General features: G+C 47.4%; 1 protein-coding gene across 4 annotated transcripts in view; it reads right to left on the minus strand.

The window, feature by feature from the left end:
* Positions 1–20,586, minus strand: part of SSH1 (slingshot protein phosphatase 1) — a 76,530-nt gene that overhangs the window by 27,892 nt on the left and 28,052 nt on the right. For 2 of the 4 annotated variants that reach the window (XM_032300632.1, XM_032300657.1), the window contains exons 1-6: positions 18,760–20,564; positions 14,478–14,581; positions 9,193–9,257; positions 7,980–8,101; positions 2,124–2,192; positions 530–595 (exon numbers count right to left, since the gene is read on the minus strand). In XM_032300632.1, the coding sequence (XP_032156523.1) occupies positions 530–595; positions 2,124–2,192; positions 7,980–8,101; positions 9,193–9,257; positions 14,478–14,581; positions 18,760–19,067 (734 nt within the window). In that variant the 5' untranslated portion in view covers positions 19,068–20,564. Of the gene's footprint in view, positions 1–529; positions 596–2,123; positions 2,193–7,979; positions 8,102–9,192; positions 9,258–14,477; positions 14,582–18,759; positions 20,565–20,586 lie in introns of those variants that run through there. The other 2 variants (XM_032300638.1, XM_032300649.1) reach the window with 2 other exon arrangements.

Consider the following 20,586-nt stretch of genomic DNA (forward strand, 5'->3'; position numbering starts at 1 on the left):
TATATATATATGGGCTGAAGCCAGGTACAGTGGCTCATGCCTGTAATCCCAGCACTTTGGGAGGCTGAGGTGTGAGGACTGCTTGTGGCCAGAAGTTTGAGACCATCCTGAGCAACATAGTGAGACCCTATCTCTACAAAAAAATACAAAAGTTAGCTGGTTGTGATGTCACGTGCCTGTAGTCCCAGCTACTTGGGAGGCTGCAGTGGGAGGATCACCTGAGTCTGGGAGGTCAAGGCTGCAGTGAGCCATGATCGCACCACTGCACCTCAGCCTGGGAGACACAGCAAGACCCTGTCTCAAAAATACAAGAAACCCCAAACTGCCCAAGCATTGTGAATATACTAATGCCACTGAAAACTGTGTCCATAAATATGGTAAAAATGGTAAATTTTATGTTACGTACATTTTGTGCCCCTCTCAAATATGTGCATACATAACGAGCTTCTCAGTAAAAGGCGTTTTTCTATTCATGCTATTAGCTAAGAAAGTATTTCTAGGGAGTTAAAAGTCCTAAAACCACACTTACCACATGGCCTGGACAGACACAGGCTTAAATATGTGCATCCTTCCTGCTGTGCTCACGCTGAAACCACTGAGAAAGAAAAACAGAGAGAAAGGTATCTGTGGTGAGAAATCAGCCCCTTTAGTGAAATCACTCTGGGAGAAGGGAGCCGGCCCACCTGCACGCTGAAACAAGCACATCTCACACCGCCTGATGGGGGATTACGGAACCCGCTGCAGCAGAGACATGGGCAAGGGCAGAAAAAGGCACATTCTCCGGTGAGGAGGGCTTGTTTTTAACCCAGCAATTGGAGTTCCACCAAAAGCTGAAAGCCTGGCAAAGGGTGCCAGACAAGGACCTCCAAGGGCGTCTCTTCTATGTTCCCACATGGTTCCTGCCTACCTGCCACCTCCTGCCCCACATGCCTGGCTGTTCCTTTTTGTAATTGCATGGAAACTATATTCATAGGATTGCATGGAAAATATTCAATATATAAAAATACCTATTAATATATTAATAGAAAATTGTTAATATAAAAATATAAATACTAATGTAAAATATTAAAAATTAATACAGGCTGGGCATGGTAATCCGAGGATTACAAGATCACACCTGTAATCCCAGCATTTTGGGAGGCTGAGGTGGGTAGATCACCTGAGGATAGGAGTTTGTGGCCATCCTGGCCAACATGGTGAAACCCTGTCTTTACTAAAAATACAAAAATTAGCTAGGCATGGTGGCACAAGCTTGTAGTCCCAGATACTCGGGAGGCTAAGGCAGGAGAATCACTTGAACCCAGGAGGCAGAGGTTGCAGTAAGCCAAGATCACACCACTGCACTCCAGCCAGGATGACAGAGTGAGACTCCGTTGAAAAAAAAATTAATACAAAGATATTAAAATATATTTTAATATTAATTCTAATTTAATTAAGTTAATTAAGATGATTGACTTAAACAACGAATCAACTTAAACAACAAATCCAAATTTTATTTTCTCTTCCCATCCTATAAGGCAGCATAACCCTGACCTGCTTAGAATCCCCATGTCGGGCCACTTTCCTGTTCTGTTTCTTCCCATTCCTCATGGCGTCCACGCACCTCCCTGGGAGTGAACGTGTATAGAAGCTGGATGTCCCCTCATCCCTACTGCCTGCCCAGGCAGAACTGCTTCATTCTTCCTCTGTGGCCCCCAGGGTGGCACCTGAAACCTTGTTGTGCCCATCTGTTGTATATCTCTCCCTGCACCCCCAAAGCTGGTGAGTTCCTGCTGCACCACATTCATCCGTGAACTTTCAGGACAAGCCCCGTGGAGGGCGTGTGGTGAGAGTTCTTAACCCATTGAGGTGGTGGATGGTGTCAGTTTACTGCTGTCTTGGACTTCACACAGCAGCAGATCCCCTGTAATCGCTCCCACTGATACTTCATGAACTAAACTCCCTAACAGGATGGCCAAAACACACCCTCCCTTGTGCAGCTCACTCGAGGGTGATATGACTTCTCCCGAAGTGACACTCCCGCCACACATGAGTCTGTGTTAATGATCAGCCAAGGATGCCCCAACTAGCTCGTGTTCAAAGCCTACATTCAGTGAGAGAAGGTTTTAAAGAGATTTCCTTACCCGTCTCCATCAAGGTGGATTTTTGTGTCGCTCCACAGCCGGAGAACCATCCCAATGGTGCAGCTTTTACTGCAAGAGGGGAGAGAAGACGTGGAGTTAGCATTCACCCACATGAAGGTTCACCCACACAGCGTTTCCAGCTCACCGCCTGGCCCAGGACCAGCTGTTGGATATACATGTGGGAGCGGTGTCTGCATAGGAAGTGTTCACTGATGAATTCTAGAAGACACAGGTCAGGGATGGCTTTGTGGACATGACTCTGTACGTGCTCAGCCAACACTCTTGGGGTACAGTGTGGGCTGACTGCATGCCCACTCTACAGTAGGGAGGCAGCTGCCAACGGCTGGTGCTCTGCTGGCAGGGGCCACACGTGTACTCGGGGGTACACAGGCAAGTACTAGCGGCCAAGCCTGGCCTGGCCTGTCCTAGGTGGCGGGGAGGGGAGCGTGCTCACACTGTTCCCAGAGCTCACCCTCAGACCTGTGTGCCTGCACCTTTAGTGTGGCTGCGGTTTTATAGCCTCGCTTAATCTGGTTTTGTTTTGCCCATCCTACCAGTGAAATGATACTGAATGACTGCAGAGACTGGCGCCACTAAAAACAGGGGGAAAGAAAGGGCTTATCAGAGGGTCTGCTCAGATGATAATGACAATTCTGCAGGCGTTTAAAAGTCGGCTTGTGAGAAGCCGCTGTAACCATGCCAAGGGCCAGCTCCGAGGACCTTAGGAATCTCACGCTTCCATCTCTACTGCTGCCAACACCACAGTCACATTTTTGTGTGCTTTTGTGGATGGGGCCTCTGGGACTCACAGACCCAGCTCCCCTCCTGAACAGCAACCCCCTCACTCCACCACCATGCAGGACTCTTCTCAACACCATGCTTCTATATCTATGGGGAAGGTTGTTCCAAGTCCTTCTGGCCAATGATTCTCAGGCTTTTGGGTTGGACAAATTCTCAGGTCCCTCCCTGCTGTCCTACCCACTCCGGAGGGACTAACTGTATTTCCCTTACAGCATTGAAAAATAAAATTTATGTTGGGCCTCACAGAGCTCTAGGGACCACATGGCTGCATCAACGCCAGGAACAGGCAAGGAAGGGGTCCCTGTGGAGCCCAAATCCCATAGGCAGAAGCCAGGTCAGACAGTGTCCTGGGAACACGAGAGCAGGCCTAGAACACCTGACCTGAGCAATGACAACCGTCACCAGGAATTGATAAGGAGGTGGGCACAGCAAAGAGAGCAGCAAAGAGCACAGGACAGGGGGTGCCAAGGCCAGGCCCAGGCCAGGAGCAGAGCCTTCCAGGGCAGGCAGAGCCCAGGAGAGCAGGGATGAGACTGCCCATAGGAAATCAGGGGCACAGGAAACCATGTGGAACCCTAACCCATAGACTGGCCTCCCTTGGACAAAGATGGGTGAGAGGCTCAGCCCACAGGTGTCTTCCGCTCACGGCCTTCAACTAGAGCCATGAGCACAAACCAGAGACCTTGCATGACGGCAACACTCACAAATCTCCTATCGTCCCCTAGCTGTTACTTTTGTGAGTTTCCAGCAGTCCTATGATGATTAACAGTAAGATTTCTACAAGGAAGGAGGGCCCATGGGAAGCATATTTTTCTCTGAGTCAGGGTCTTGCTCTGTCACCCAGGCTGGAGTGGTACAATCATGGTTCATGGCAGCCTCGATCTCCCAGGCCAAATCAATCCTCCTGCCTCAGCCTCCTACCTAGCTAGGACCACAGACACATTGCCACCATGCCCAGCTTTAGGGAAAAAAAAAAACTTTTTTGTAGAGATAAGGCCCCATCATACTGACCAGGCTGGTCTCAAACCCCTGGACTCAGGCAGTCCTCTTGTCTCCATCTGGAGGCATATATGGGAAGCAGGAAAGGGATATATATCTAAACTGGGTCTATTTAGAGGAAAAGTGACCCCAAAGGATAGTGGGTGGGGGTAACTGCAGAAGAAGAAAGCAGGCTCCAAATTCCTAGGGCCTGTGCAGCAGGAGCGGAGAAGCCAGATGGATCTGGAGGGCCAGGCAGGAGACAGACCTGTTCCAAGACCCCATCGTGGAGTACTTCACTGACAGCAAAACGCTGAAGCATGGATGGTGGCATACACTCATGGCACTCAAAATGTTCCCAACCTGAATCGAAAAAATAATCCTGCTTGGGTGCGGTGGCTCACGTCTGTAATCCCAGCACTTTGGGAAGTGGAGGCAAGAGGACTGCTTGAGCCCAGGAGTTTGAGGCCAATCCAGGCAATACAGTGAGGCCCCATCTCTACAAAATTTTTTTTAAAAACATTAGCTGGGAATGGTGGCGTGTGCCTGTGGTCCCAGCTACTCAGGAGGCTGAGGTGGGAGAATTGATTGAGCCCAGGAGGTTGAGGCTGCAATGAGCCATAATTTCACCATTCCAGCCTTGGTGACAGAGCAAGATCCTGTCTCCACAAAAACAAAACAAAACAAAAAACAAGCAAGCAAACAAGAAAAAAATCCAAGATTGAGCCCAAGGGTGGCGTGGCTGTTCTGGTCTCCCCAGGATGCATATGCAGACATGAAACTCTGAGCAAGGCCAGGTGTGTTGGCTCATGCCTGTAACTCCAGCACTTTGGGAGGCCAAGGAGGGTAGATCACTTGAGGTGGGGAGTTTGAAACCACCCTGGCCAATATGGTGAAACCCTATCTCTACTAAATATACAAAAATTAATCGGGTGTGGTGGTGAGCACCTACAATCCCAGCTACTTAGGAGGCTAAGGCAGGAAAATCGCTTGATCCTAGGAGGCAGAGGTTGTGGTGAGGTGAGATCAAGCCACTACACTCCAGCCTGGGTGATAGAGTGAGATCCTGTCTTAAAAACAAAAACAAAAAACTCTGAGAGCGCGTGAGCCCACTGCGCAGCCATCTTTCCAATGCTGCCTTTTGGACAGCACTTGGACTCTCTATAAAGATGCCCTTTGGGGGCAATGCCCATCTTTTTTTTTCCCTTTGGCAGGGGGAATAAAAAACAAAATCCCATGGAAGGAGTTTAGAAAAAACAAGTATACTGCACCCACAGCGGGCCAAAGGTGTCTGGTGAGGACCTGGACTTTGTTTCCAAGCCAGGGAAGAAGACAACAGCCTGGCACCCGGGCAGTGTGGGAGCTACAGGAGAAGGCAGAGGGCAGCTGCATCAGACCCAGCGACAGAAAGGACAGCTTAGCTCTGGTTCCCATCAGGCCCCTGCTCACCGTGGATGGCCTCTCGACCACCCTCTCCAACCTCAGAGACTTGCTCTAACCTTGGGTTCGGTGCCTACATGTGGGCCGTGGCTCCTGCTCAGAGGGTGCAGGGATTCGAACCTGAGGGAAGAGTGTGAAGCAGAGGCAAGGGAACCACAGGGAGAGGGGCCTGCAAGAACCCAAGTCACGGTGCCGAGGGGGGGCGGTAAAGGGAGGAGAGGGCAGGGGAAAGGGCACCTTGGAGTCGGTGCAGGCGAGGCCCATCTCTTCCAGCTGGCAACAGCAGAAAGGGAGTACACGTGTGTGCATCTAAGGTACCCATGACTGCTGGCCTATGAGCTCTGCGAGAGTGCAGGTGTGTCTGCCATGCTCCCTGATGTGGCCCCAGCAACTCGCGGGGCACCTGGCACAGGGAAAGAGCTAACAAGTCCATGCATGATACACCTAGGAGTGAATGAATGAGCAATGCAGTGTAGAGGAGAGAGCTGCAGGCCACTGGGAAAGAATGAGTGGCATCTGCTCATTTAACAGGTCACAGGAAAAGCCCTGCCTCTGAGTCCCAGCCCGGTCACTTACTGGGATGACCCTGGGGTAATCACTGCAGCCTTATCAGCTCTGACTCTCGTGTGTAAAATCTGAGGCAGGACTACCCACCCCAGGGGGATGAAGGAGTTAAGTGAGATGTTCACGGAGGCATTTTGTAGGTGTACTAGCATAGCATAGCACACCTACAAAATGCCTCCGTGAACATCTCACTTAACCCCTTCTACACTGCTCCCACAGTTTTGCTCAAGACAATGGGCATGGGCCACGGAAGGCCATTTCCATTCAGGATCAGAAAGCATTACTGGAATAGACCATACTTGTGAGGGAAGGTCCCTGCCCCAGGAAGATTCAGAAAAGCTGGACAGTCACTGGAAGAACAATTACAAATGAAACACTGTCAAACACTAAACATCTGGGCATTTCCGAAAGCACCTGCCTGGTGGCACCCCGTCCTAATGGACCACACCCTCCAGCCACTCTGAAGTGGCTCTTCAGAGCTCACGTCCGAGCACCTCCTATGCTACAGGTTCTTCTAGGCCCAGATTCCCAACCAGCCCAAGGCCACAGACGCCAGCCCCAATTCCATCCCCGACATGTGCCACAGGAAACTTTCTCATAGTGCTCTTTATTATGTACTGCAGTGCTGGGGGATATGTCACAAAAGAAATGTCCTTTCTGTTTTATTCATTTCCTTCTAACAAGCATCAAAGTATCAGTCGCTAGCATGTGACTTACAGAAGCTCTCATAGGAACAAGGCAAGACCTTACCGTTACCATGACACGCACAGCCTCCCTGACTGGTTTCTGCTATTGTTTCTGCCTGAAATACTCTTCAAATGCACCTCACTGCTCTGCCTCCACCCTGGAGCTCACCTGACTGCCCACTTGCCCATTAAGATTCAGCTTAGGGGCCGGGCATGGTGGCTCACACCTGTAATCCCAGCACTTTGGGAGATCGAGGCCAGCAGATTACCTGAGGTCAGGAGTTTGAGACCAGCGTGACCAACATGGAGAAACCTCGTCTCTGCTAAAAATATAAAAATTAGCTGGGCGTGGTGGCACATGCCTGTAATCTCAGCTACCTGCGAAGCTGAGGCAGGAGAATCGCTTGAATCCGGGAGGCGGAGGTTGCAGTGAGCCAAGATTGCGCCACTGCACCACTCCAGCCTGGGCAACGAGAACAACACTCCGTCTCAAAAAAAAAAAAAAAAAAAAAAAAAAAAAAAAAAATTGGTTTAGGCTTTACCCCTGCCAGGTGCTCTCAACAGCCGCCCCCTCCTGCGATCACTGTCTCCCTCCTACCTGGTTGTGACTGTCTTCCTGCTTGCTTAGAAGCTCTCTGAGGCTAAGAACTGTGTGTACTGCTGTTTCTTTGTTTACCTGGGCCTAGCCCATTGCCTCATACACAGGAGAACGCAAATAAATCATATGCTTAAAGAATGAGTTGATGAAAGGATGAATAAAGGGAGCCTAATCTAGTTTTAACAAATCCAGGTTTTGCAATGATCTCACAGGCATTCACTTATCTGAGATGTCAGGGGAGTGATTCAACCCTCATCTCACACACATCATGGGGTCAATGCTATAACTTCCTTGGCCTCCAGTTAGTGGGAAATTACAAGCTACTCTTAAACCCTCTGACCTAGGACCTGCCATGAAGCACTTGAGAATCCATGGAGTATCACTATGGGGTCAGGTGTCTGGGATGAAGCCCACCAGCCTCCACACTTCTCCACGGGCCCCTCTGCCCAGGAGGGTCTCCTTGCTTCCCCTGGCTGACTCCAGTTTGGCCTTCTGTGTTCGGTGTTGCTGTCACCTCCTTCAGGAAGCATTCCTGGCTAGGGTGCCCCACTCTACAGTAGCTGGTATGAAACCTCTAAGTACAACTTTCTGTCCTCTCAATTGACTCTGTGCTCCGAGAGCACAGCCTGGAACTGGCACGGTGCCTGGCACACATTGAAATGGCACACCCTAGCGTTCCATCAGGATGCAGCCCTCTCCCACCTCTGATGGCTATGGGACCATGGAAACCTTTTTCCAGCAGCAACTCTTGCCCCCTCACAGAGGGAACACCTAGCCCATCAGACTCACCTTTCCTTACTGGAAAAGTCCACTCCCAGCAAGATATTCTCCTCGGTGTCCTGGCGCCCACTGCTGTACACCACCACCATGTACCGGACCCGGTCCGCCCAGGCGCTCTCCAGGCGCACAGCCTGGAACAGGGCAGACACGCTCTCACTGGCCTGCTTTAGAGGTGGTGCCTCTGTCCCATCTCCAATGCAAGATCAACACTTTCAGTGTTCTACCTATCCCTCTGGGAGTTAAAAACAAAGAGTAAATTCTTGGCCGGGCATGGTGGCTGAGGCCTGTAATCCCAGCACTTTGGGAGGCCAAGGTAGACAGATCACTTGAGGTCAGGAGTTCGAGATCAGCCTGGCCAATATGGCAAAACCCCATCTCTACTAAAAATTCAACAATTAGATGGGTATGGTGGTGTGCGCCTGTAATCCCAGCTACTCGGGAGGCTGAGGCATGAGAATTGCTTGACCCCAGGAGGCAGAGGTTGCAGCGAGCTGAGATCGCGTCACCACATTCCAGCCAGGGCAACAAAGTGAGATTCTGTCCCAAAACATAACAAAAAAACAAAGAGGAAATTCTTGAGACAGGAACCAGGCCTTGTTTCTCTCTGTAGCACCAGGGACACTGCCTGACTCAGAGGAGACACCCACAAATGCATGAACTCAGTGAACAAATGAAATTCAAAGAAAGTTCTTATTTAGGACAACTGCTGTGGAGACCTGTTTCATCCCTCCTCTGGCCCCTCTGGGGTACTGAGGAGTCAACCTGGCTTTGGCTTTGGTGAACAATTTGGGGAGCATTTGTTGTAACGTAAAAGCTTTCCCCCCTATCATCCATGGATGGTTCCCCACCAAGTTTCACAATTAAAAATTAAAACTTGCTGGCTGGGCATGGTGGCTTATACCTATAACCCCAGGACTTTGGGAGGCAGAGGCAGGAGAATCGCTTGAGGCCAGGAGTTCAAGATGAGCCTGGGCAAACAAGCAATACCCCATATCCACAAACATTTTTTAAAAAATTAGCCTGGCAGAGTGGCACACACTTGTAGTCCCAGCTACCCAGGAGGCTGAGGTAGGAGGATTGCTTCAACCCAGGAGTCTGAGGCTGCAGTGAGCTAGGATCACGCCACCGCACTCCAGCCTGGACAACAGAGCAAGACCTCATCTCATTAAAATTAAAAAAAAAAAAAATTTTTTTTTAACTTGACATTCTCACTGCTTCTTACCAGCTTGATTCTGTCTTCACAACGCAGAAGGTTGATCATCACCTGAAGATGCTGAGGCAGGTCACCTGTTGGACAAATAAAGAAAAGTTTAAAAGGTCTCCTACCTACTTCCTAGGAAAAAAGCCTCTGAAAGGCTGCTTTTGAGGGCCTGGAAAAAGACTGAGAAGTTAAAATTTCTCTACCCACACCACAGGAGAAACATCACAAGAACTTAAAGTCTCGATTTCTCTTACACCACCCTGAATACTGTGTGATGCAGATAGGTGACGTAGAGCTTATTGTCACGTTGTTAAAAGTTGCTCTTATTTCCTGAAATACATAACAATATAGGTTTCCAAATACAAAATGTGGAAAACACAGGTAAGCTTGGAGAAAAATGTTATTTCACTCAAGCCAATGTTGCTGGGCAGGCTGGGGTGCCTGGAAACGACAGCTGCGGCTGGAAGCAAGGCGTTCACTAAGAGCTGATAATCAGAGAACAGGACAGAGCATCATGTCTCCTCTTCAAACTTCTCTCTCTCTCTTTTTTTTTTTTTTTGAGACAGAGTCTCGCATTGTCGCCCAGGCTGGAGTGCAGTGGTGCGATCTCGGCTCACTGCAACCTCAGCCTCCTGGGTTAAAGCGATTCTTCTGCCTCAGCCTCCCAAGTAGCTGGGATTACAGACACCCATCACCATGCCTGGCTAATTTTTGTATATTATAGTAGACTACAGTAGAGACTATAGTAGATTATTGTAAAGATTACAGCAGAGTATTTTGTATATTATAATAGAGACGGGGTTTCATCACGTTGGCCAGACTGGTCTCGAACTCCTGACCTCCAGTGATCTGCCTACTTTGGCCTCCCAAAGTGCTGGGATTACAGGCATGAGCCACCCTGCCCTGCCCCCACTTCAAACTTCTGCATTTTCCACAGGAGGCAGACATTATTTCCATACCAGGGTGGGGAAATGTTTAAGTGACTCTACAGATAGCAGCTATATGCTGGTTGCCCAGAGAAATAATCTGAGTAGACAACAATCTGTATTTTCTCTTTTCTTGCCAAAAATTATGTAATCTCTCTCTTTTTCTTCACTATGTAAAACACGCAGTAATCCTGGGTGGCTTCTGAACTTCTCTGAGCTGCCCCAGAGTTCAGGAGGTATCCCTGGAGTGCAGTGAGGAAAGTCTCTTACTGGCCATGAGTCTCGAATGAAGCAGGAGACCCTGTCAGAAGAAGGGTACACTTTCACGGAGGGGGAAAGCTGTAAGGGAGGTGTATAAATAATAAGTAGCAGGTGTGACTCCAAGGTTGCTTTTTTCTCCAGCTTATACATTTTTCTTTATATTTGCAAGGATTTCTTTCTGAAGGAAGATTCATCTGTAATGACCCTAATATGAGCCTGGTGTGGTATCTCATACCTGTAATCCCAGTGCTTTGGGAGGCCAAGGCAGGAGAGTCACTTGAGGCCAGGCATTCAAGACTAGCCTGAGCAACATAGCAAAACCTTGTCTCTACAGAAAAGTAAAAAATTAGCTGGGCTTTCTGGTTCACACCTGTAGTCCCAGCTACTTGGGAGGCCAAACCAGGAGGATTGCTGGAGCCCAGGGGTTTGAGACCAGCTGGGCAATATAATGAGACCCTGTCTCTACAAAGGAAAAAACTTTATCCTATACATCACAATCAGAACCCCAAAAGGATCAGTGATGCTTACACACTCAAATGCTCCAAACGAAAACATTGTGTTTGTTCCTTTTTGCAAAAGCTTCTTTTTCATTTTAAGGGAAAATGACAGATGATATCCAAATTGCACTTCCTGCCTCAGAGAGGAATTGGGTCATCAGAAACTGTGCCTCTAGTCAGGAGGGTAGATGCCATGTTAAACGTTCTTTCCTTTTCTTTTTCAATAGAGATAGGGTTTTGTCATGTGGCCCAGGCTGGTCTTGAGGTCCTGGGCTCAAATGATCCTCCCATCTCAGCCTCCCAAAGTGCTGGGATTATAGGCATGAGCCACTGAAGCTGGCCCAATGAAGCATTCTTTCCACAATAAATAAAATTTTAAAAAGAAAAGAACCATGCTCCTCTTATCTATGCTCTCCAGTTATACAATTCCACAGTGTATAACATCTTATGTTGGCCCTGCTTCCTATGATGAGTGATTTGGAGATAAAGGTTCACAATAAAGAAAGTCACAGAGCTCCCCACCCCCTTCCTCCACCCATCATGTCACCAACGCAACACAAGACCATGAGCTGGTTCTTCACCTGCCTGGGCCCTCCCACCACCTACCCGAGTCACAGAACTGTACTGAGGAAAGCAAAAATAAGCCCCTGCCTGATAAATGCCTAAAAGAAAGAGACATTTTCCACACAGATAAACTTCTTTCAGTGGGATTGTCTGCTGAGATATGGAACTGCTGACAGACAGAAATCCAAACCCCAGTCTGACATCCACACACAAAAAATATAAGCCCTAGAAAGGGTCTCAAATTGACCGGACTGGCTGAAACAAACTGGACTACTTTCCATGGACAGAATTAACTCTCAATTGTACTCAGCTCTGCATGGTATTACTGGGGGCACTCTGGTACATTCAGGAAACTCGATGGTAATTCTAGGGAAAAAAAGGAACTAGTTTAAAGTCTAGTCTGTGCCTGTCCCAAGGTCATTTACAGACCGCCCATGGACAGCTGGTGGCCCCTCTGCCTTCTGACCTTATCGTGCATTCCAGACCTCAGGGCACAAGAGTCAGCCAGCTGGGGGCTTGCATCCTACCCTTCTAGTCTTTGGATTAGAGGAAGGAGGTATCTGACACTTAGCAGGCAGAGCTAGAGCATTTGCTTTGTTTTATGTGTTACAGTTAAAACATGAGCAACAGCTACATTTCTAACAAGGCAGAACCATTAGCAAATTCAAGAACGAAGGATCTGGCTGGGTATGGCACCTCACACCTATTCTCCCAATGCTTTGAGAGGCTGAGGTGGGAGGATCACTTGAGGCCAGGAGTTGGAGGCCAGCCTGAGCAACATAGTGAGACCTCATCTACACACACACATACACACACACAACTAGCCAGGTGTGGTGACACACATCTATGGTCCCAGCTACTCAAGAGGCTGAGGCTGGAAGATCACTTGAGCCACAGCCAGTGAGCTATGATCATGCCACTGCACGCCAGCTGGGAGACCAAACGAGATCCTGTCTCTAAAAAAAAATTTATATAATTAAAGAAAAAAAAGAATGGTATGTTTATAGCTATATTTTACTAGAAGTCATTATAGTAATAATGATAGTTACCCACATATATACATACACATACATACACACACGCACAGATATAGCACCTACTAGGAAGTAGGTATGTTACACACATAACTCTAAATTTCCATATTGTCTGAGGTACCAGTATTTGATGCCCATTGTAAAGACTAGGAAACTGAGGCTTAAAAGTTGACTTTTGATGGCTCAGTAAGTTGAACTAGGATCAGAGGACAGGCCTGCCTGGCTTCAAAACAAATACTATTTCCACAAACCACACTGTCTCCTTGTACAGGACAGTTATTTTCTTCGCTTGAAACGGACCTAAATATTGATTATCATATATCAGTATGTGAAAATACCGACTGAGCCTTGGTGTTTGCTACACGTTATATGGCGTGGACTTCTAACCTGAGCGCTCAGATCTAAAACGAAGCTGAATGACTTGAGGTTAAACAAACAAAATGATCATAGATAACAAGAAAACTGGCCACAGTGGCTGGTTGGTTTTACCTGCTGCTGTTCTGAAAGGTAGAGGCCTTCCCAGCTCACAGACATTCAATTATGCTCTGCCTCTCCAAGAAATGCCCTGAGATGCTGTCCACCTACGACAAAGATTCACTTGTGTACATTTTTTTTTCTTTCTGTTTTTTTTGAGATAGGGTCTTGCTTTGTCATCCAGGCACAATCATGGCTCACTGCAGCCTTCACCTCCTGGGCTCAAGCAATTTTCCCACCTCAGCGCCCCCATCTTTTTGGGATTACAGGCATGTGCCAGCATGCCCAGCTAATTTTTGTATTTTTTTGCAGAGATAGAGTTTCACTGTATTGTTCAGGCTGGTCTGGAACTCCCGGGCTCAAGCAATCTGCCCACCTTGGCCTCCCAAAGAATTACAGGCAAGAGCCACTGTGCCTGGCCACAAGTGTTTTTTGTTGTTACTGTTTTTAAGAAACAGAGTCTCTGGTCGGGCACGGTGGCATACGCCTGTAATCCCAACACTTTGGGAGGCCAAGGCAGGTGGATCACGAGGTCAAGAGATTGACACCATCCTGACCAACATGGTGAAATCCCATCTCCTCTAAAATACAAAAATTAGCCGGGTGAGGTGGCGAGTGCCTGTAGTCCCAGCTACTCAGGAGGCTGAGGCAGGAGAATCGCTTAAACCTGGGGGGCGGGTGGAGGCTGTGGTGAGCCAAGATTGTGCCACTGCACTCTAGCCTGGCGACAGAGCAAGACTCTGTCTCAAAAAAGAAAAAAGAAAAAAAAGAAAAAGAAACAGAGTCTCTCTGTCACTCAGATTGGAGTGTAGTGGCATGATACTAGCTCACTGCAGCCTCAAACTCCTGAGCTCAAGGAAACCTCCCAAAGCACTGGGATTACAAATGTGAGCCACCATGCAGGGCCATATAAGCATTTTTTGAATTCTTTTCAAATTGCCTTCAGTTTTGAGTCAAGTCTCCTAAAACCAGTCTTATTACGTAGTAGGCATTTCTTATTTAGACTCAGTTTGATCCTCACTCTATTACTTCTATCCACTTCCTAAAAAACTATGATAGAATTAAGACTTCCCCCAATAGCATCTATCTCAGAGTTGGAGCCAAAGGCCCTTCAAGAAATTCTCCAAATGAGTGTTTTCCAAATGCTTGGAGAAATCCATCCCAAGACTAGGTATACAGTACTCCAGATGGTTATTTTCAAGTGGACAACATCTGGCTATATTCATTTTGGTGCATTTGTTAAAAAGTCAGACTGTAACTTACAGCTTGCAGTTAACTGATAAACTACAGAGAGGAAATCTTTGCATCCCAGCTGGTTGCTGCTGACTGCCTTACTCCTGACACAAACAGACATGACTTAAAAGGTTGGAAAACAGGGATGGCCTGCTCAAGAAAGAGCATCTGAGCCTCTGCCTGCACTGGTCAATGGAAACCTGTGTTCTCCACCATTTCTAAGGCCTTCAAACTCGGCAATATCATCAACAATGGAAGTTTCCTCTGCTGTCCAGAAAAGAAGCTCCAATTTAAGAGTATCAACTGAGAGCCCTCACCTGCATGCTTGTGGGGGTGTTGAAGACTCCGCTGGCCTTGAGGGCTGCTTCCCTGTTGTAAGAAGAGGGCTGCGCCTTTCACCATGAAAAAGCTCTCGCTTAAGCTGGGAAGGATAAGACCAGAGCACAGTTAGACTGGAATTCAGAGAGGAAAACGAGCAAAGACTTACTGCAGGAGAAAAAGCTTTTGCATGGACAAATGGCATGTAAAATGCAAATAGGATGAAACTGCTTTTATAATAATTCCATATAGTTCTCTTCCCAAACCTTGCCTTTGCTAAAAGCTTGCTACTGGAGAATTTTTGTGACAAAGTAATGCTTCTGTGACAACACCCAAAGTTCTATGTAGGCTCTCCCAGGGGCAAGGGCCCCTTTCTGCAGAATACTGGACAGGGATCTCACTGTAATATAACATTTTCTTCTTCTTCTTCTTCTTTTTTTTTAAGATACAGTTTCACTCTGTCATCTAGGATGGAGGGCAGTGGTGTGATCTCGACTCACTGCAACCTCTGCCTCCTGGGTTCAAGCGATTCTCATGTCTCAGCCTCCCCAGCAGCTGGGATTACAGGTATGTGCCACCATGCCTAGCTAATTCTTGTATTATTAGTAGAGATGTGGTTTCACCATGTTGGCCAGGCTGGTCTCAAACTCCTGACTTCATGTGATCCGCCTGCTTCAGCCTCCCTGAGTGCCAGGATTACAGGCTCGAGCTACCACGCCCGGCCACGGCATTTTTTTAGAGAACAACTCCCTGATTAGGAGAGGGTGGGCTACTTTATGAATTCTCATGCTCTTGCTGTTGATCTCTACTTCTAACTCCCTGGCTTTTAACAACTCCATTGTTTCTTGGTGACTTCCCTTGATGGACTGCAAGATGAAATTATACTTTCATTAGATGTTTGCATTTTAAGAAAAGTAAAGACAGCGGGGTGGCTCAAGCCTGTAATCGCAACACTTTGGGATGCTGAGGTAGGCGAATCACTTCAGGTCGGGAGACCAGTCTGGCCAACATGATAAAACCCCATCTCTACTAAAAACACAAAAATTAGCCAGGTGTAGTGGCGCCTGTAGCTCCAGCTACTTGGAAAGCTGAGGCACAAGAATCGCTTGAACCTGAGAGGCGGAGGTTGCAATGAGCCAAGATCACGCCACTGCACTCCAGCCTGGGTGACAGAGCAAGACCCTGTCTCAAAAAAAAAAAAGAAAAGAAAAGAAGTAGGTGGCTACTGACCTGTGATTTAACTTAGTCAAGGTTGCCCTTCCCACTATTCTTGCAGAAAACCTCAAGTTGACCCAACGAATTTCTCAGCAGAATGGATCTTTTTGGCCTTTGTTATTTTAGCTAACAATAACATTTATATCTATAACCTACAAATTTAAAAATTACAATTAAAAAATTTGTATTTGGGAGGCTGAGGTGGGAAGATCATTTAAGTCGAGGAGTCCGAGATCAGCCTGGGCAACACTGTAAGAACCCGTTGTACATCATGACTTGGCTATCAAGTTTAGTTTTTGCAGAAATTAAGACATTAAAAAAAGAATGCCTCAGCTATGAATTACTATCAATTGTTCAAAAATACCATCAACTCTCAAAATTATGCCTAAAATACACCAATTTTTTGGGGGGTGGGGACCAAGTCTCACTCTGTCACCCAGGTTGGTGCAGTGTTGCAATCTCAGCTCACTGCAACCTCTGCCTCCCAGGTTCAAGCAATTCTCCTGCCTCAGCCTCCCGAGTAGCTGGGACTACAGGCACGTAACACCATACCTGGCTAATTTTTTATTTTTTGGAAATATGGGGTTTCACCATGTTGGCCAGGCTGGTCTCAAACTCCTGCCCTCAAGTGATCCGCCTGCCTAGACCTCCTAAAGTGCTGGGATTACAGGCATGAGCCACCACACCCAGGCAAAATACACCAAAATTAACAACAGCTTTGCAGGGAGCTGGAGAGGAGAGGGAATAGATTATCTTCTATTTAGTATTTTCCAAATGTTCTATATTAAGCATATATTAACTTTTTAAAACATCTATTTTTGTTTGATTCTCAAAATAATATAAAAACAATAATATAGAACACATACTACACTTTATAATTTAGAAAGGAACATACTACTCTCAATGATTTTGTGAAACAAGGTCACAGTTCAAACTGTAGGCAACTATAAAAATATCTCTCTTGAACAACCAATTAATATATACATGATGTGATGGGAAAAATCCCTATGAAAAAGCAGTCTTCTAATTAAAGAGAACCTTGAAATTAAGCAAATCAATTCCTGACAGAAAGAAAGGATGTTTTCTGCAATCACCTTTGCCCCAGACATCAGATATTCATAGTTAAATATTTGTATTCTGGAATAACAAACTCAGCAAAACCTAAAGTATGACACCAGGTGCCAAGAAAACGCCACGTAAACTAGCATTTCCAATCAACAGCTCCTGAAATCAGGAAAACTGTTATGTTCTACGATATTAAGTCCACAATAAAATCTGTTAGTTTTTCTGGTTAAACGCTCATGCTAAAAATAGTGACTGCTCAAATATTAAATAAGAAGACTTCGTTCTGCTTCTCTTGTTCAGTCCTTTGAATTCCAGACAATCGGTTTTCTATGCCTTGTAATACCAACACTTGACACGTGACAGCATTTCACCTGCTATTGCAGACGCACGGCCGAGTCATCTTTTCCTCCCTTTCACAGTCGCATATTTCTACTGCAAGGTTCAAGTGTTGAGGAGCCCAGGATTATAAATAATGAAAGAAATGAGAAGCGCCTTTCTTTGCTGTCTCATCCTCACTCACAGGAAGCAAAAGCTCTTTAGCATCCATCTGGCCGATGTAAGACCCAGGTGGTCTCATTTCACAGGCTGCAGAATCACCTAACCCTTTCCACCCATAAAGCTTGTCCCTTTCTCCTTCCTCAGAATTTTGCAGCCAAGTTATGTTTTCAGAACTGTTCTTAAGACACAGATCACTTACTATTTATTCTCATCATAATGTGAAAGAGCTACGTAAGAGGCTCCAAACTCATGAAACCTAAAACAGCCATTAGTTCATCAAAGCAGATGGGGAGATCTTTTTGAGACATCAACTGCTTTTGTTCATGACATTAAAAAAAAAAAAATTCATACTGACCAGAAATCCAAGCACTCTGGAAAGAGCCAACCATTAACGATGACCTTTGCCTTGAAAACCATGGGCAAAAATTCCCCTTGGTTTCCCTTACATTTCCTTTGGAAAAAAAAAAAAAGGAACAATGCAAAAGACTAGGCTGGTTTCACCCTGTGACCACTGACAAGGCTGGCTGTTCCTCCTCCGTGTTCCTACACTGATAAGAATCAGGGCCTCCTGCTCTACGCATGAAGTCGGGGGTCAGGATTGATCGGGGCCCTGGAACACTCTGCCTCTGTTCCCCCACAACAATCAGTAACAGGCGTTTACTGTAAAAAGCAAGACTGGAAACTGCAGGGAAGCCCGAGAAGCAGCGCATTATCCTGAGGTTGTTGAGATCACCCTGTGTCCTGCAAATACAGTAAGGGACACAGCCAGAGGAAACTGCACAACACGACTCTCAGGGGGTGGGGTGGGAGGCCGCAGAGCATGGTCAGTCACAGGATTTATGAAAACAAGATTCAAGTCTCTGTGACCTGGCTTCCCGGCTTCTCTTCTGAGCTCACTCCAGGCCCAGAGCCTCACGTGCCCTCTGCGTGGCTGATCTGCATGCTATTTCTGACGGCCACGGCTTCTGACACCGAGAGACACAGGCTCCCGATTCATCAGACCCTCAAAGTGCCCCACTGGGGAAGTCCGTGAAGAAATCCACAATGGTGATGGCACACTCACTTTACTCGGTGCCCGGGACCAGGAAGCCCAAACCCACAAGCCATCCATCCCAGCCATGCAGACATCAGCCTTCTCAGAAAAGATCTGTGTGTCCTAAAAGGAGTGACTGAAGTTACAGAAGGTCAGACACAGGCAGACACAACGGAAATGTCTTCCTCCACTGCTGTAAGAAAATTCTTCATAAGGAATAAAAACAGTCCCTGCCCTCTCTACCCGCCACCCGCAATGCTTTTATCTCTACCACACAGATCTGTTCTCGGATACTGACTACTGCCATTCGGAAAGCTTTCTAAGATTAAAGTTTCTCCAAAGCACTGAAGACAGACAAAAACCTCTATCAATGCTCCTCAAAAAACCCCAAGCCCCAGAATATAAACAGCCAGTGTCATCCAGAAACCGAGCCATGGCAGGAGAACAGAAATCAAGGTGGTCATACGTACTAATTTGATCTGGAAACCTCTGGACAGCAGTAGTAGTGGGTTGGCCGAAGGAAAATGCAGAAGTCGGTAAAATAAAAGAGGTTCGTGGCTGCAGTGCTCATATCTCTAACGCCCCCTACAACTGCCCTTGGAGCTCTGGCCATCTGCTCCCTACGGAGATCAGGAAAGGCTGGGAGGCTGCCGAGTGCTTCCACGAGTGCTGGGGAGCCGACTCTTCCTCGGAGTCCCACCCGAAGAGCAAATGGCTCTTGTGGAACTCTTGTCTTCCTCTGATATTTTGGCTGAAAAAGGCCCTTGTCCCAGCACATCCTGATGAAAGAGGGCCATTCAGCAAAACAACTGAGGTTCCTCTAATCACTGCACTCCTACGGGCTTTTCTGTAGGCTCGAGAAACAAGCGCCAGGGTGTGCATTCGGCATTGTGAGGGCAAACAGCTGCCCCCAAGGAACCAACCCCAAGCAACAAGATCTCCTTCCGATTCAAATCAACGTTCTGAAGGATGACTCTTTCTTTCAAATCAGCATCCATTCACCCAACAGTGATGGTGACGTGGGCAGCTGCCACAGTTATTCTGCGTGCTAAAAACACTGTTATATTCTAAAAATTCTCAGTGGCACTAACAGCTACCTGAGGGGACATGCCAGGTAGAGGGGAACACATGCACATTGATGAGGAGCTCTGGGATGCACACGGTGCCTAGGGCAAGTCAGGCTGCAAAGGTCCTAAAGGGTGGAGGCGTGATCCCAAACCCTCCGGGCACAAGCCAGCCAAAAGCTGGGTTTTTAGTGCTTCTTTCAGCAAGAGAAATAAATTCAGGATGTGAGTAACCACGATGCAGGAGAGAATGGAGTATGTACCGTAAAAAAAGGGGCTCAGCTAGGGTTTACAGGAGAGGGGAGGCAGCATTGAACTGGTGACTTCTGAAACAGTTCCTGAAGGAAGCAGCATTGAGTAGGGGCTTCTCTTCCCTCAGCTCGCAAATGACCAAGTGATCCTCCTTAAGGATTAAGTGAAACACACATTACAGTGATTCTGATTTTACAGCTTGCCCAGGAGCACGTATCTCTACAAAAGGGGGCTGGACTCACATCTATCTGCCCCACGCCCACCAGCTTCACCCCTGGAATGCCGTTCTACTCATCCAGGGTGAACATCAGAGCCATTATGCCACTGTCACCTCCGCTCATACCTGCCCCGGGGCCTAATGGCAAAGTCACTAAAGCGCTGAGGAGTCAGAACGTGGATCGCATCTTCATACTTTCTTCCCAACGTGTGAGTGCGTCGTGCGTGGGAAAGAGGGAAGGAACCATTCAAGGAAACAAAACTCCAGGAAGATGTGCCAGGGTTCTTCTGCCTGCCCAAGCAGAAATCAGGAGGGCGGGGGACCCACGGCCTTACCCTACCCACTGCTGTCACAGTTGGAGGGACAGGACATAACCTTTGGTCCTTCTGCACCACATGGAGAGGCTCAGGAGTTCTGTAAGCAGCACAGCCACGCTGACCAAGAAGTTGCTTTCAAGGCAGGTTTCTCATCAACAGGAATATTATTTACCGAGCATCGCCCAAGTGGCAAGGCTGTACAAGGTACTTACTTGTGCCATGTCATCAAATTCTGGCAGTTCTGCAGGGTGAGGTATTTTCTCCATGACAAATGAAGGAAGCCCGTCAATGATTCTAAAACAGAGTCTCCAGTGATAGCATGGACAACTCCCATGGTGACTGGTGCACTTCAAGGTTTAAGAAAAGTAAAAACTGGCTGGGCATGGTGGCTCATTCCTGTAATCCCAGCACTCTGGGAGGCTGAGGTGGGCGGATCACTTGAGGTCA

This window comes from Sapajus apella, unplaced genomic scaffold (assembly GCF_009761245.1).
Source record: "Sapajus apella isolate SASKATOON/1434 unplaced genomic scaffold, GSC_monkey_1.0 scaffold2, whole genome shotgun sequence".
NCBI classification, from domain to species: domain Eukaryota; kingdom Metazoa; phylum Chordata; class Mammalia; order Primates; family Cebidae; genus Sapajus; species Sapajus apella.